Genomic DNA, 12,067 nt, shown 5'->3' with positions numbered 1-12,067 from the left:
CACAACGTCATATTGACTGGAGAGTCTTCATATATATAAAATGTTAGTGTGGACTTCATATCCTTATTTTGGTGTTGTGGGTAGCGAGGTATGACATACGTATATTGAAAGTTATCATTGGCGCCATTTTACGGCAGTATGTGGCTTTCAACTATTAATGTTGTATGGGGAGATAATATATTACAGCATTATATTGATTACTCTCCTTAGCAAGATGTCACTGTGGTGTGGACATCATACTATTGACAACTCTCCTTGGCAGGACAAAACAGGGGAGTGTGGACATCATTATATTGATTACTCTCCTTAGCAAGATGTCACTGTGGTGTGGACATCATACTATTGACAACTCTCCTTGGCAGGACAAAACAGGGGAGTGTGGACATCATTATATTGATTACTCTCCTTAGCAAGATGTCACTGTGGTGTGGACATCATACTATTGATAACTCTCCTTGGCAGGACAAAACAGGGGAGTGTGGACATCATTATATTGATTACTCTCCTTAGCAAGATGTCACTGTGGTGTGGACATCATACTATTGACAACTCTCCTTGGCAGGACATAATAGGGGAGTGTGGACAACATTATATTGATAACTCTCCTTGACAATATGCTTCTAGGGAGTGTGGATAGCATGAAATTGTTAACTCTCCTTTGCTAGATTAAACGGGGGGGGGGGCTAGTGGATAGCATTAAATTGTCCTTGGCAAGATGCAACGGGGTAGTGTGGACAGCATGATATTGATACCTCTCCTTGGTAAGAGGCAACAAGGGAGCGTATATAGCATTATATTGATAACTCGCTTTGGTAAGATGTAGCGGGCGAGTGTGGATAGCATTATAATGATAACTCGCTTTGGTAAGATGTAGCGGGGAAGTGTGGATAGCATTATATTGATAACTCGCCTTGGCAAGATGTAGCGGGGGAGTGTGGATAGCATTATATTGATAACTCGCCTTAGCAAGATGTAGCGGGGGAGTGTGGATAGCATTATATTGATAACTCGCCTTAGCAAGATGTAGCGGGGGAGTGTGGATAGCATTATATTGATAACTCGCCTTGGCAAGATGTAGCGGGGGAGTGTGGATAGCATTATATTGATAACTCGTCTTGGCAAGATGTAGCGGGGGAGTGTGTATATCATGATAGTGATCACTCTCCTAGGATGTCAGGCGCAGTGTGACTTCATATCCTTATTTTGGTGTTGTGGGTAGCAAGGTATGACAGCATATTGAATATTATCATTGGCGCCATGCTACGGTAGTATGAAGTCTTGAAATATTTATGTTGCATGGGGGGAACAATATATTAAAGCATTATATTGATAACTCTCCTTGGCAAGATGTCACGAATGTGTGGACAGAATGATATTGATAACTCTCCTTGGCAAGATGTCACGAATGTGTGGACAGAATGATATTGATGACTCTCCTTGGCAAGATGTAACGAATGTGTGGACAGAATGATATTGATGACTCTCCTTGGCAAGATGTAACGAATGTAAGGACAGAATGATATTGATAACTCTCCTTGGCAAGATGTCACGAATATGTGGACAGAATGATATTGATAACTCTCATTGGCAATATGTAACGCATGTGTGGACAGAATGATATTGATAACTCTCCTTGGCAAGATGTAACGAATGTGTGGACAGAATGATATTGATAACTCTCCTTGGCAAGATGTAACGAATGTAAGGACAGAATGATATTGATAACTCTCCTTGGCAAGATGTCACGAATGTGTGGACAGAATGATATTGATAACTCTCATTGGCAAGATGTAACGAATGTGTGGACAGAATGATATTGATGACTCTCATTGGCAAGATGTCACGAATGTGTGGACAGAATGATATTGATAACTCTCATTGGCAAGATGTAACGAATGTGTGGACAGAATGATATTGATAACTCTCCTTGGCAAGATGTCACGAATGTGTGGACAGAATGATATTGATGACTCTCCTTGGCAAGATGTCACGAATGTGTGGACAGAATGATATTGATGATTCTCCTTGGCAAGATGTCACGAAACTGTTGACAGAATGATATTGATGACTCTCTTTGGCAAGATGTAACGAATGTGTGGACAGAATGATATTGATGACTCTCATTGGCAAGATGTCACGAATGTGTGGACAGAATGATATTGATAACTCTCCTTGGCAAGATGTCACGAATGTGTGGACAGAATGATATTGATAACTCTCCTTGGCAAGATGTCACGAATGTGTGGACAGAATGATATTGATGACTCTCATTGGCAAGATGTAACGAATGTGTGGACAGAATGATATTGATAACTCTCCTTGGCAAGATGTCACGAATGTGTGGACAGAATGATATTGATGACTCTCCTTGGCAAGATGTCACGAATGTGTGGACAGAATGATATTGATGATTCTCCTTGGCAAGATGTAACGAAACTGTTGACAGAATGATATTGATGACTCTCCTTTGCAAGATGTAACGAATGTGTGGACAGAATGATATTGATGACTCTCATTGGCAAGATGTAACGAATGTGTGGACAGAATGATATTGATAACTCTCATTGGCAAGATGTCACGAATGTGTGGACAGAATGATATTGATAACTCTCCTTGGCAAGATGTCACGAATGTGTGGACAGAATGATATTGATAACTCTCATTGGCAAGATGTCACGAATGTGTGGACAGAATGATATTGATAACTCTCATTGGCAAGATGTAACGAATGTGTGGACAGAATGATATTGAGATCTCTCCTTGACAAGATGTCACGAATGTGTGGACAGAATGATATTGATAACTCTCCTTGGCAAGATGTCACGAATGTGTGGACAGAATGATATTGATGACTCTCATTGGCAAGATGTAACGAATGTGTGGACATAATGATATTGATAACTCTCCTTGGCAAGATGTCACGAATGTGTGGACATAATGATATTGATAACTCTCATTGGCAAGATGTAACGAATATGTGGACAGAATGATATTGATAACTCTCCTTGGCAAGATGTCACGAATATGTGGACAGAATGATATTGATGACTCTCCTTGGCAAGATGTCACGAATGTGTGGACAGAATGATATTGATGACTCTCATTGGCAAGATGTAACGAATGTGTGGACAGAATGATATTGATGACTCTCCTTGGCAAGATGTAACGAATGTGTGGACAGAATCATATTGATGACTCTCATTTTCAAGATGTAACGAATGTGTGGACAGAATCATATTGATAACTCTCATTGGCAAGATGTAACGGATGTGTGGACAGAATGATATTGATAACTCTCCTTGGCAAGATGTAACGAATGTGTGGACAGAATGATATTGATAACTCTCCTTGGCAAGATGTCACGAATGTGTGGACAGAATGATATTGATGACTCTCATTGGCAAGATGTAACGAATGTGTGGACAGAATGATATTGATGACTCTCATTGGCAAGATGTAACGAATGTGTGGACAGAATGATATTGATAACTCTCATTGGCAAGATGTCACGAATGTGTGGACATAATGATATTGATGACTCTCATTGGCAAGATGTAACGAATGTGTGGACAGAATGATATTGATGATTCTCATTGGTAAGATGTCACGAATGTGTGGACAGAATGATATTGATAACTCTCCTTGGCAAGATGTCACGAATGTGTGGACAGAATGATATTGATAACTCTCATTGGCAAGATGTAACGAATGTGTGGACATAATGATATTGATAACTCTCCTTGGTAAGATGTAACGAATGTGTGGACAGAATGATATTGATAACTCTCCTTGGCAAGATGTCACGAATGTGTGGACAGAATGATATTGATAACTCTCATTGGCAAGATGTAACGAATGTGTGGACAGAATGATATTGATAACTCTCATTGGCAAGATGTAACGAATGTGTGGACAGAATGATATTGATGACTCTCATTGGCAAGATGTCACGAATGTGTGGACAGAATGATATTGATAACTCTCATTGGCAAGATGTCACGAATGTGTGGACAGAATGATATTGATGACTCTCATTGGCAATATGTAACGAATGTGTGGACAGAATTATATTGATGACTCTCCTTGGCAAGATGTAACGAATGTGTGGACAAAATGATATTGATGACTCTCATTGGCAAGATGTCACGAATGTGTGGACAGAATGATATTGATGACTCTCATTGGCAAGATGTAACGAATGTGTGGACATAATGATATTGATGACTCTCCTTTGCAAGATGTAACGAATGTGTGGACAGACTGATATTGATGACTCTCCTTCGCAATATGTAGCGAATGTGTGGACAGAATGATATGGATGACTCTCATTGGCAATATGTAACGAATGTGTGGACAGAATGATATTGATGACTCTCATTGGCAAGATGTAACGAATGTGTGGACAGAATGATATTGATGACTCTCCTTTGCAAGATGTAACGAATGTGTGGACAGACAGATATTGATGACTCTCCTTGGCAAGATGTCACGAATGTGTGTACAGACTGATAGTGATGTAAATGGGGAGTGTGGACAGCATTATATTCTTAACTCTCTGTGGTAGGATGTAACGGGGGAGGGTTTTGTACGTTTTGCACTATTTTAATCCAAATCAAATAAGCGAGAAGAGGTTGAGTTTTCACCTGATCTTCATATAGCACATCTCCGTAACCATTAAAACTAGTATAAACAAACGTTTGCACAGACAGAGCCTGAACAAATCTAATGCCATATTTCCGTTAGGTTTATATTCCGTCGTAATACCGACAATCATTACACTCAGAAAGGAAGTCACATGAGTCTACGTTAATGGCGCCATTTGAAAATACGACAGTGCTCGTGAAAATATTTCATTGCTAATGGGGTTTTAATGAGAGTTCAGTTTAAACTCTAAAACAAATATATAGGTATTGTTCCGTCTTCTGCTAATACTCTTTAGATTTGTTATAAATCATAAAATAAAATGATTACCATGGTAGCTTGCACGAACTGTCAATATTTCTGTTTACAGCCTTCAGCATGTTTACAACAAAGTTTAAAATTGCGTGCAATTGGAAATCAAAATAATAATATTGAACGTCTATAAAATTATGGATGTAGTAGTGTGTCTGGTTCTTTTGTCTTAAATTTATGAATAAAATCATCTATTCAAAAACAAAATCAGATTCGATATACATCAATTATGTAAGCGAAATGACGATATCCCACGTCGTCCTCAATCCTATTGTGCTCTTGAAACGAATTATGTCCATTTTTGGAAATCTACTTTTCTAACATGCCCGCCTGGGAAACTGTTTATAAATAAACAGATCATGCCTATTTGTGAAATCATGTCTGTTTGTTGGACCCTGTCCGTTTATGAGCATCCGATCGCACCATTATATGTTATACAACTATCTACATGATACATTGAAACGGGCTAAAACGAAAGCAGAGCTAATAATTTAAGAACGTTAAATACACTATTACTATCTTAAACAACCCTTTGTATGTGCCAGACATAAATACTAAGGAAAACAGGTTTGAAAACAAATTGGAGTATACAACCGTGAGCTGGTATTAATTTACGATAAATTACTTAATACCTGAATCTTATTTCAATATAATACTTTAATAGTACCTTTATCTTATTTCAATTAAACACTTAGAACCTTTATTGTCAGCCAAATGGTTGACTTACAGCCAGTGTCGTGTAATTGACTGACGATGCATGTAACTAAATAAGAACTTAACGTTATTGACAAGCTGTACGGCGTTATCGCATTGGTTGTAATAGTTGCCATGTTACACTGTAGTTTCTCATCACCGCTATCCGGATCTGTGTCAGTGGTAAAGGCACCATCTGTATTGCCAGAATTTCTAGAAAAACAACATACATGATAAGACATTAAGGCGAGTATATCTTTAAAGTTAGATCATTTCATCTATCAAAGAAGATACATCTGGCAATTTAATGACAGGTATGTGTTGGGGAGGGGGGGGGGGAGAGGTCGTTTGTGCATGTGTGTGTGTGAGTGTGTGTTTTCGTGCCTAAACGGTACATTTGAATATGTTCGATAAAAATAATATCTTTCTTATTTAACATTCAATAATAATTAACAAACATTATTATTTTACTACATTGGTATAAACAATGTTAATACATTAGTCAATAAAATAACAACATACATCACATAATTGAACGATCCTGATCCTGTCACAATAATAAGGAACACCTTATCACAGTCTGCTGGATTGTCAACATCCACGGTGGCGGTAGTGCCAGTAATTGCATCCCTATCTTCGACAACGATGGAGACTTCCTCACTTTCATCTATCTCAATAATCACTGTAATATACACCACAACATTTCATTCATTTGAAAACACTTTCTTTACAAAATGACGTTATAATTATATGAAGAATGTACAGGTGAGAAATCGGGAAGAAAATCGTAGGCAGCTCAAATTCATTTAACCATTCCAAGGCGTTCACTTACACATTTAATTTTAGCAACTAACGGGACGTCCTAGATTAGACGAAACGCAGAAAACGGTACTCAGCAATTACAGCTGAACCACCTACTTACAACATACATATGGCAGGGTTAATGGTTGCTTGCATGTTATATTTGAATTATAACTGAATACAGTGTTACATCTCTCTATGGTTGGTCTATAACAGTGCAGGACAAATCGATTGAGGTAAAAATTGGCAAAAGCCACGCGAATGCGTCCACTCTACGATAAGTTATAAATGTTCTCGGAAATACCCCCAAAATGATATATTTGTAATGTGTATAACTTAGATCTCCTTTTTCACCTTGATACAAGAAATATGTCAGTCTGACTAGATACTTACAAATAACAAGCAGTACAATCAGTACGTGACAGCGACCAAGTCTTTCCATTTTGGAAAAATGCTGCATAAATAAAAAAAGAACATTAACATTTGAAATATCGATCAACAAAAAGCATATTCATTAGAACGTTGTCATTCTATTTCATATTTTAACAACATAGCATAAAGTTCACTAATTAAATCCTGAAATAATATGTAATATTATACCTTACATAAATGTGTCCCTTCTTTGTGTTTATATAGTTGATCGGTCCGTATATCAATGTATTTTAATACAAATTACAAGCAGAACTCACCAGTTTATGACGTCAGTGGTCCATATCATGTTGATGGCCGGTCTAGACCTCGCCAAAAAATAATATGGACCGCTGACGTCATACAATATGAACCGCTGACGTCATAAAACTGGTGAGTCCTGCTGCTTGTAATTTTAACCACGACATTTTTTCGCAAGAAAACATTCTTGGATTTGTTAAAAAAATAAATCAAAGGCACTTTAAAATTATTAAGTGGGAAAAAAGTGGCATGATAAGGACCGGCCAGTTAACCCCCCGAAGGTGAATTGACTCGGCTAACGCCTCGGTCCATATACACCTTCGGGTGGGGGGGGGGGGCTGACTGGCCGGTCCTTATAAGTCATATGACCACCAGTGGTGTGTAATATTTCTTAAATGGTTCAGGATTGTTTGCATGCACTTCAGGTGGTGATCACCCATTTGGTCAGCAACTGTTAATATTTACCGCTTCATCGGATTAAAATTATTATCGGCTAATTTTGATCGCTGATTTTATGAAATGAATGTATCGGAACACTTGAGAAATACTGCCTTCTCATAAGATAAACATATAATGTTGACCACATACCCTATACTAAAATTGAAATAACGATATATACGGAGTTTAATGTTTAAAAGAAAACTGATTAAATGCGGTCAGACATTTAAATTGAAGGAAATTCATGTAACATCCATCAAGTTATAATGTTTGCTATCTTAATGACAGAAGCATTATTCCGCCTATGAAGCTTTTCTGATACTTCACTTAACGATAATGTCCTATTGATGCGACCTTTAGCGGTATGTATTTTTGTTAGAAACAAAATGCTTTTTAATTGCAAAAAGAGGTTCTCAGTTATAAATGAAATGGTTTTGAATGTATCATATTAAAATCTGTCTCAATATTCAACAAATGGCAATAAGATCCAGTGCTTTACTATTAACTTTTATTGCATCAGCAATTTTAATATGGATATTATTGTAAAGACAGCATTCCTCACAGTAACGGGCAATTATTCTAAGACCAAAAACAACAACAATTTCATTCATTCCGTACTAATCTAACTTACTATCACAAAAAAAACGTTTAAGACAAGTAAGAGTAATTCATCATTTGAGCATTTCTAAATATTGGGTCAGGTCTAAATTTGAATCTCTTGAATCACACGATAACATTGTAGTGACATTGACATGGCATAATGTCGAAAATGTAAATAACACAGAGAACATTAGAACATTTCTGAAAAAATACACTTATTTGAATTAGGGACAATATCATTGAAGCAGTGTCAAACAGTCTGCAAATGTGGCACCGGTCATTATATTAGAGCAGGTGGTGGAATAAAGATGTTTCTGTTTCAACACCTCGCCTTTACCATGAACCTATGGTTTATAGGTCCGTGCCTTGAAAAAGAATAACATGACAGCCTCCATAACTTCAATGCCTGTAAGAAACAGGCCACGTTATCGATCAAAGAAAATAAGTGCGATAAGAACAAAGAATTTAGAAAATTATAACAGTCATTTTACTTATAAAAGCTTTTATTTTCTGATTTTACTGATGTTATTATGCACCAGTCAATTGTAACCATGGCCCCAAAGGTCTTGGGAATAGCTGGGACTTTGACTTCCGGTCCAGCCAAACCCGGGTAAAATCACCGCCATGCGGGAACGAACTGATGGTAAAATCCCAGCCAAATGCCCCCGCACCCTAGGGACCCTAGGTAAGGCCCACTCCCCGCTATATTTTGCGCGAAGACAAAACCACCGCATTCACCCGGCACTGCAAAAGGTAAAAACACGGCCCATTTCCCCGGCTACCCCTGGTATACCCCCACACCTGGTGGAGCCGTGGTTACAATTGACTGGTGCATTATAATACTGTATGCGTAAATACAGACTGTTTCTAAAACATTTACAAGTCCTACTTTTGTATCTGTTTATAACACTTATGAGTATATGAATACAGAGAAATACATTTAGAATTAAAAAAAATAACTCATGGAAACATGTTCAATGGTTGTAAGTCGTGTGTCCGGCGTGTATTTGAATAGAAGGTTTGCACTCAAAATCGGATTTAGTTATTATTTAGCACTTAATTTTGAGTACAATACAATGAATTACTTAACTTAAACTTAACTTAAAACGCACATAGATAATTAATGCATTCGACGCTGTGAAACTGCTGCTGTTTACTGAAGACTATAATCCATTGACTATGACACTGATTTTCACTTAAAGCGTGTATTTCACATTACGAAAATTGATTAAGTAAACTGGAAATTAATACCGGAAATGAATAACAACGGTGCGTCCTGCAATAAATTACCGACAAAAAAGACTGTCAACAAATATCAGCTTTTTTGCGGTTACCCGGACCTGATTTTATCCTGACACGAGGAAAGTTTGCTCGCGTAGAGTGTAAATACCATCAAAAAAAGACGAAGTCGACGTTACAGGTTTAAATGTTAAGTAAAAGATATCCAGAAAATAGTGGAAATTCAGAAGTATACAAAAACAAATCCGCGCGGCCAAATAATATGTGCAGGCACCAAAAAAAAAGTTTTGTTTTTTTTCCTTTTTCGAATGTAGGTGCGGCAAATCCGACGAACAAATGATAAATTTGTTGTGGCCTTAAGACTGACTTATTATCTTCAGTATTGCTTTATTTATTTCCTAATATGCTTATATCTTTTTTGTGGGCATATGATATAATAATAACAACAGTTTTTTACTAGAAACATTGAAGGCTATGGATAATGCACTTGTTTATAATATGACACATAAATGCTATTAATTCTGAAATGTTGGTTCACGTGTATCGTGTAAATAATAAAAAGGATTGTGAAAGCGAGAGAATATACTACCATTACTTCATTAAACACCACTTAAGCATGTCACTGGCCAATTGTCCTCGTATTGAAATTAAAAACCAATTCGCAATTTATCAGGATTGTACATATCCTTGATGAATAAATGAATTTCTTTGTCGTATTTTAGATAACCCTTAACCAACCTGAATGACATTTAAAACATATAATTCGAACTATTATATTCTAAAGTTGGATTAATTTAAAGCAGCGTTATAAAACCAACATGTTGCCGGATTGATATACTTAAGTTTAGGCTGTTAAAATTCTAGATACAAGCATCATATTTTAGCTAGAGTTCATGGACTTGCGTTCCGTCCTTAGTTTGTTATATTGATCATGTGTACTAAGTTTCATACTGCAGTTTTAAACAGTTTGTAAGGAAACCAACTAGTCCGGCTTGGTGACCACTACTCGCATGCGCCTAGCCTGGGTTTCGAACTCAGATCGTCCAAGTGGGAAGCGAGTACGTTAACTACTGCGCTAACCGTACACCGATCCACCCATATATCTGTCAACGAGTTTTAATTTGTCACGAGTGTATGACTATGGCAGACTCGATATGGGTATTCACGAGTGTTAAGCCTCGGCAAAATTGTAGGTGCGGTTGAATTTTTTAATTTGAAAAAAACGTTTTTAGCATTTTGGAAAAAAGAGGAGCGCTAAATCCGACGAACAACTGGTCAATTTGTTGTGGCCTAATAATGATGCGTTACCACATTTTAGCCTTAACTATTACAATTATAGGGAACAACTCCTTATGCGCAGTCACCCGTATTTGCGTATATGTAAATCCGATCATGTAATTGTTCAGTGAAATTTCGCCCCATCCGAACACAATTTGACTTTAACAAAAAAAAAAAATTCGGCAAAATATTTTGTATCTATTAAATGCTGTACAAAGTATTTTTTGTCTTTTGGAGTAACGAAAAATTCAGTATAAATTACATGGCATTAACGTAAGTCAGAACGAGAAAATAACCTTATATTAATTAGTTCGGTTCTTCATTTCAAAATAATGAGATTTAAAAAATATAATTGGAAAATCAGCATTTATAAATGTAATGACTGTCGCAATGATTTCTGTACCACTGAATACAACCATGACTATTGTTCAGATGAAACCATAGTGTGCATTATCGATATTTTGAAAACAAATATTTACACTATTTAAGTCTGCTGAAGTACGTAAACACTCTCAACATCCTTACATTTTACAACGAGTATCTACATTTAAAACAAAGACTTAAATATAAAAAAATCATACCAATCTATTTGTAAACCTTAGCAAAAATTAATTTCCTGTACATTACTTAGGTTAACAGTTTAATTAATAATCCAGCACATTTTTGTTATATTATTCGCTGTAAAATGCGAACATTAAAACATCTGTACGCACCTGTCTTTTCAAAATGTTTACAGTTCCGTGTCGAAAATGCAAAATGAATCCTTTATATACCCAGCTATTTACGGTCTACTGTATCGTTGTAAAAGAAAATTGAAATCCGAGAACCAATCATAAAGTACGTAATTTGAACCTTTCGAATCCACCCAACAAGGATTATAAAGAGTATTTTCACTTAACACTTCGGTACATAAACCTGACTTGCGTCATTTTGGAGACAGTTGTAAACCAATCTTATTTTATGAAAGACTACTAAATTTAAATAGTCGAATAACATCACAAAAAATAAACAAAAAACAACATCGAACCCATTATAATTGTCTCGTGTTCATTTGAAAGAAGATCTACGTCGATTTTTGTCATAAATAACCAGTGTCATATTTTCCCAATATATATTTGTTTGAATTGAACTTAAAGACGGTATAAACCATTTGAGTTTAATGATCAAAATAGAAACAAAGTATATGACCTGTGTAATATGATGCTGTGATTCTTTTTCATCAACCTATAATAAGATTTGTCATAAATAACCACAGTGTCATATGTTTCGTTATTTTCCAATATATATGTGTTTAAATTGAACCTAAGGACGGTATTAAAGGGGGCTTATGTTCTATAATTTAGATACATTTATTTCTTTAATCCATTTGAGTTTAATGATCAAAATAGAAACAAAG

At 36.4% G+C, this 12,067-nt stretch overlaps 1 protein-coding gene across 1 annotated transcript in view; it reads right to left on the bottom strand.

Annotated features, from left to right (window-relative positions):
- Positions 1-11,408, bottom strand: part of LOC128211142 (fat-like cadherin-related tumor suppressor homolog) — a 57,210-nt gene extending 45,802 nt beyond the window's left edge. The window contains exons 1-4 of the mRNA XM_052915584.1: positions 11,385-11,408; positions 6,841-6,901; positions 6,169-6,328; positions 5,734-5,859 (exon numbers count right to left, since the gene is read on the bottom strand). Of these exons, the coding sequence (XP_052771544.1) occupies positions 5,734-5,859; positions 6,169-6,328; positions 6,841-6,889 (335 nt within the window). The 5' untranslated portion in view covers positions 6,890-6,901; positions 11,385-11,408. The remainder of the gene's footprint in view (positions 1-5,733; positions 5,860-6,168; positions 6,329-6,840; positions 6,902-11,384) is intronic.
- Positions 11,409-12,067: the final 659 nt, after the last annotated feature.

The sequence above is a fragment of the Mya arenaria genome, chromosome 12 (assembly GCF_026914265.1).
Source record: "Mya arenaria isolate MELC-2E11 chromosome 12, ASM2691426v1".
Taxonomy (NCBI): domain Eukaryota; kingdom Metazoa; phylum Mollusca; class Bivalvia; order Myida; family Myidae; genus Mya; species Mya arenaria.
This window is presented reverse-complemented; position numbering and strand designations above follow the sequence as displayed.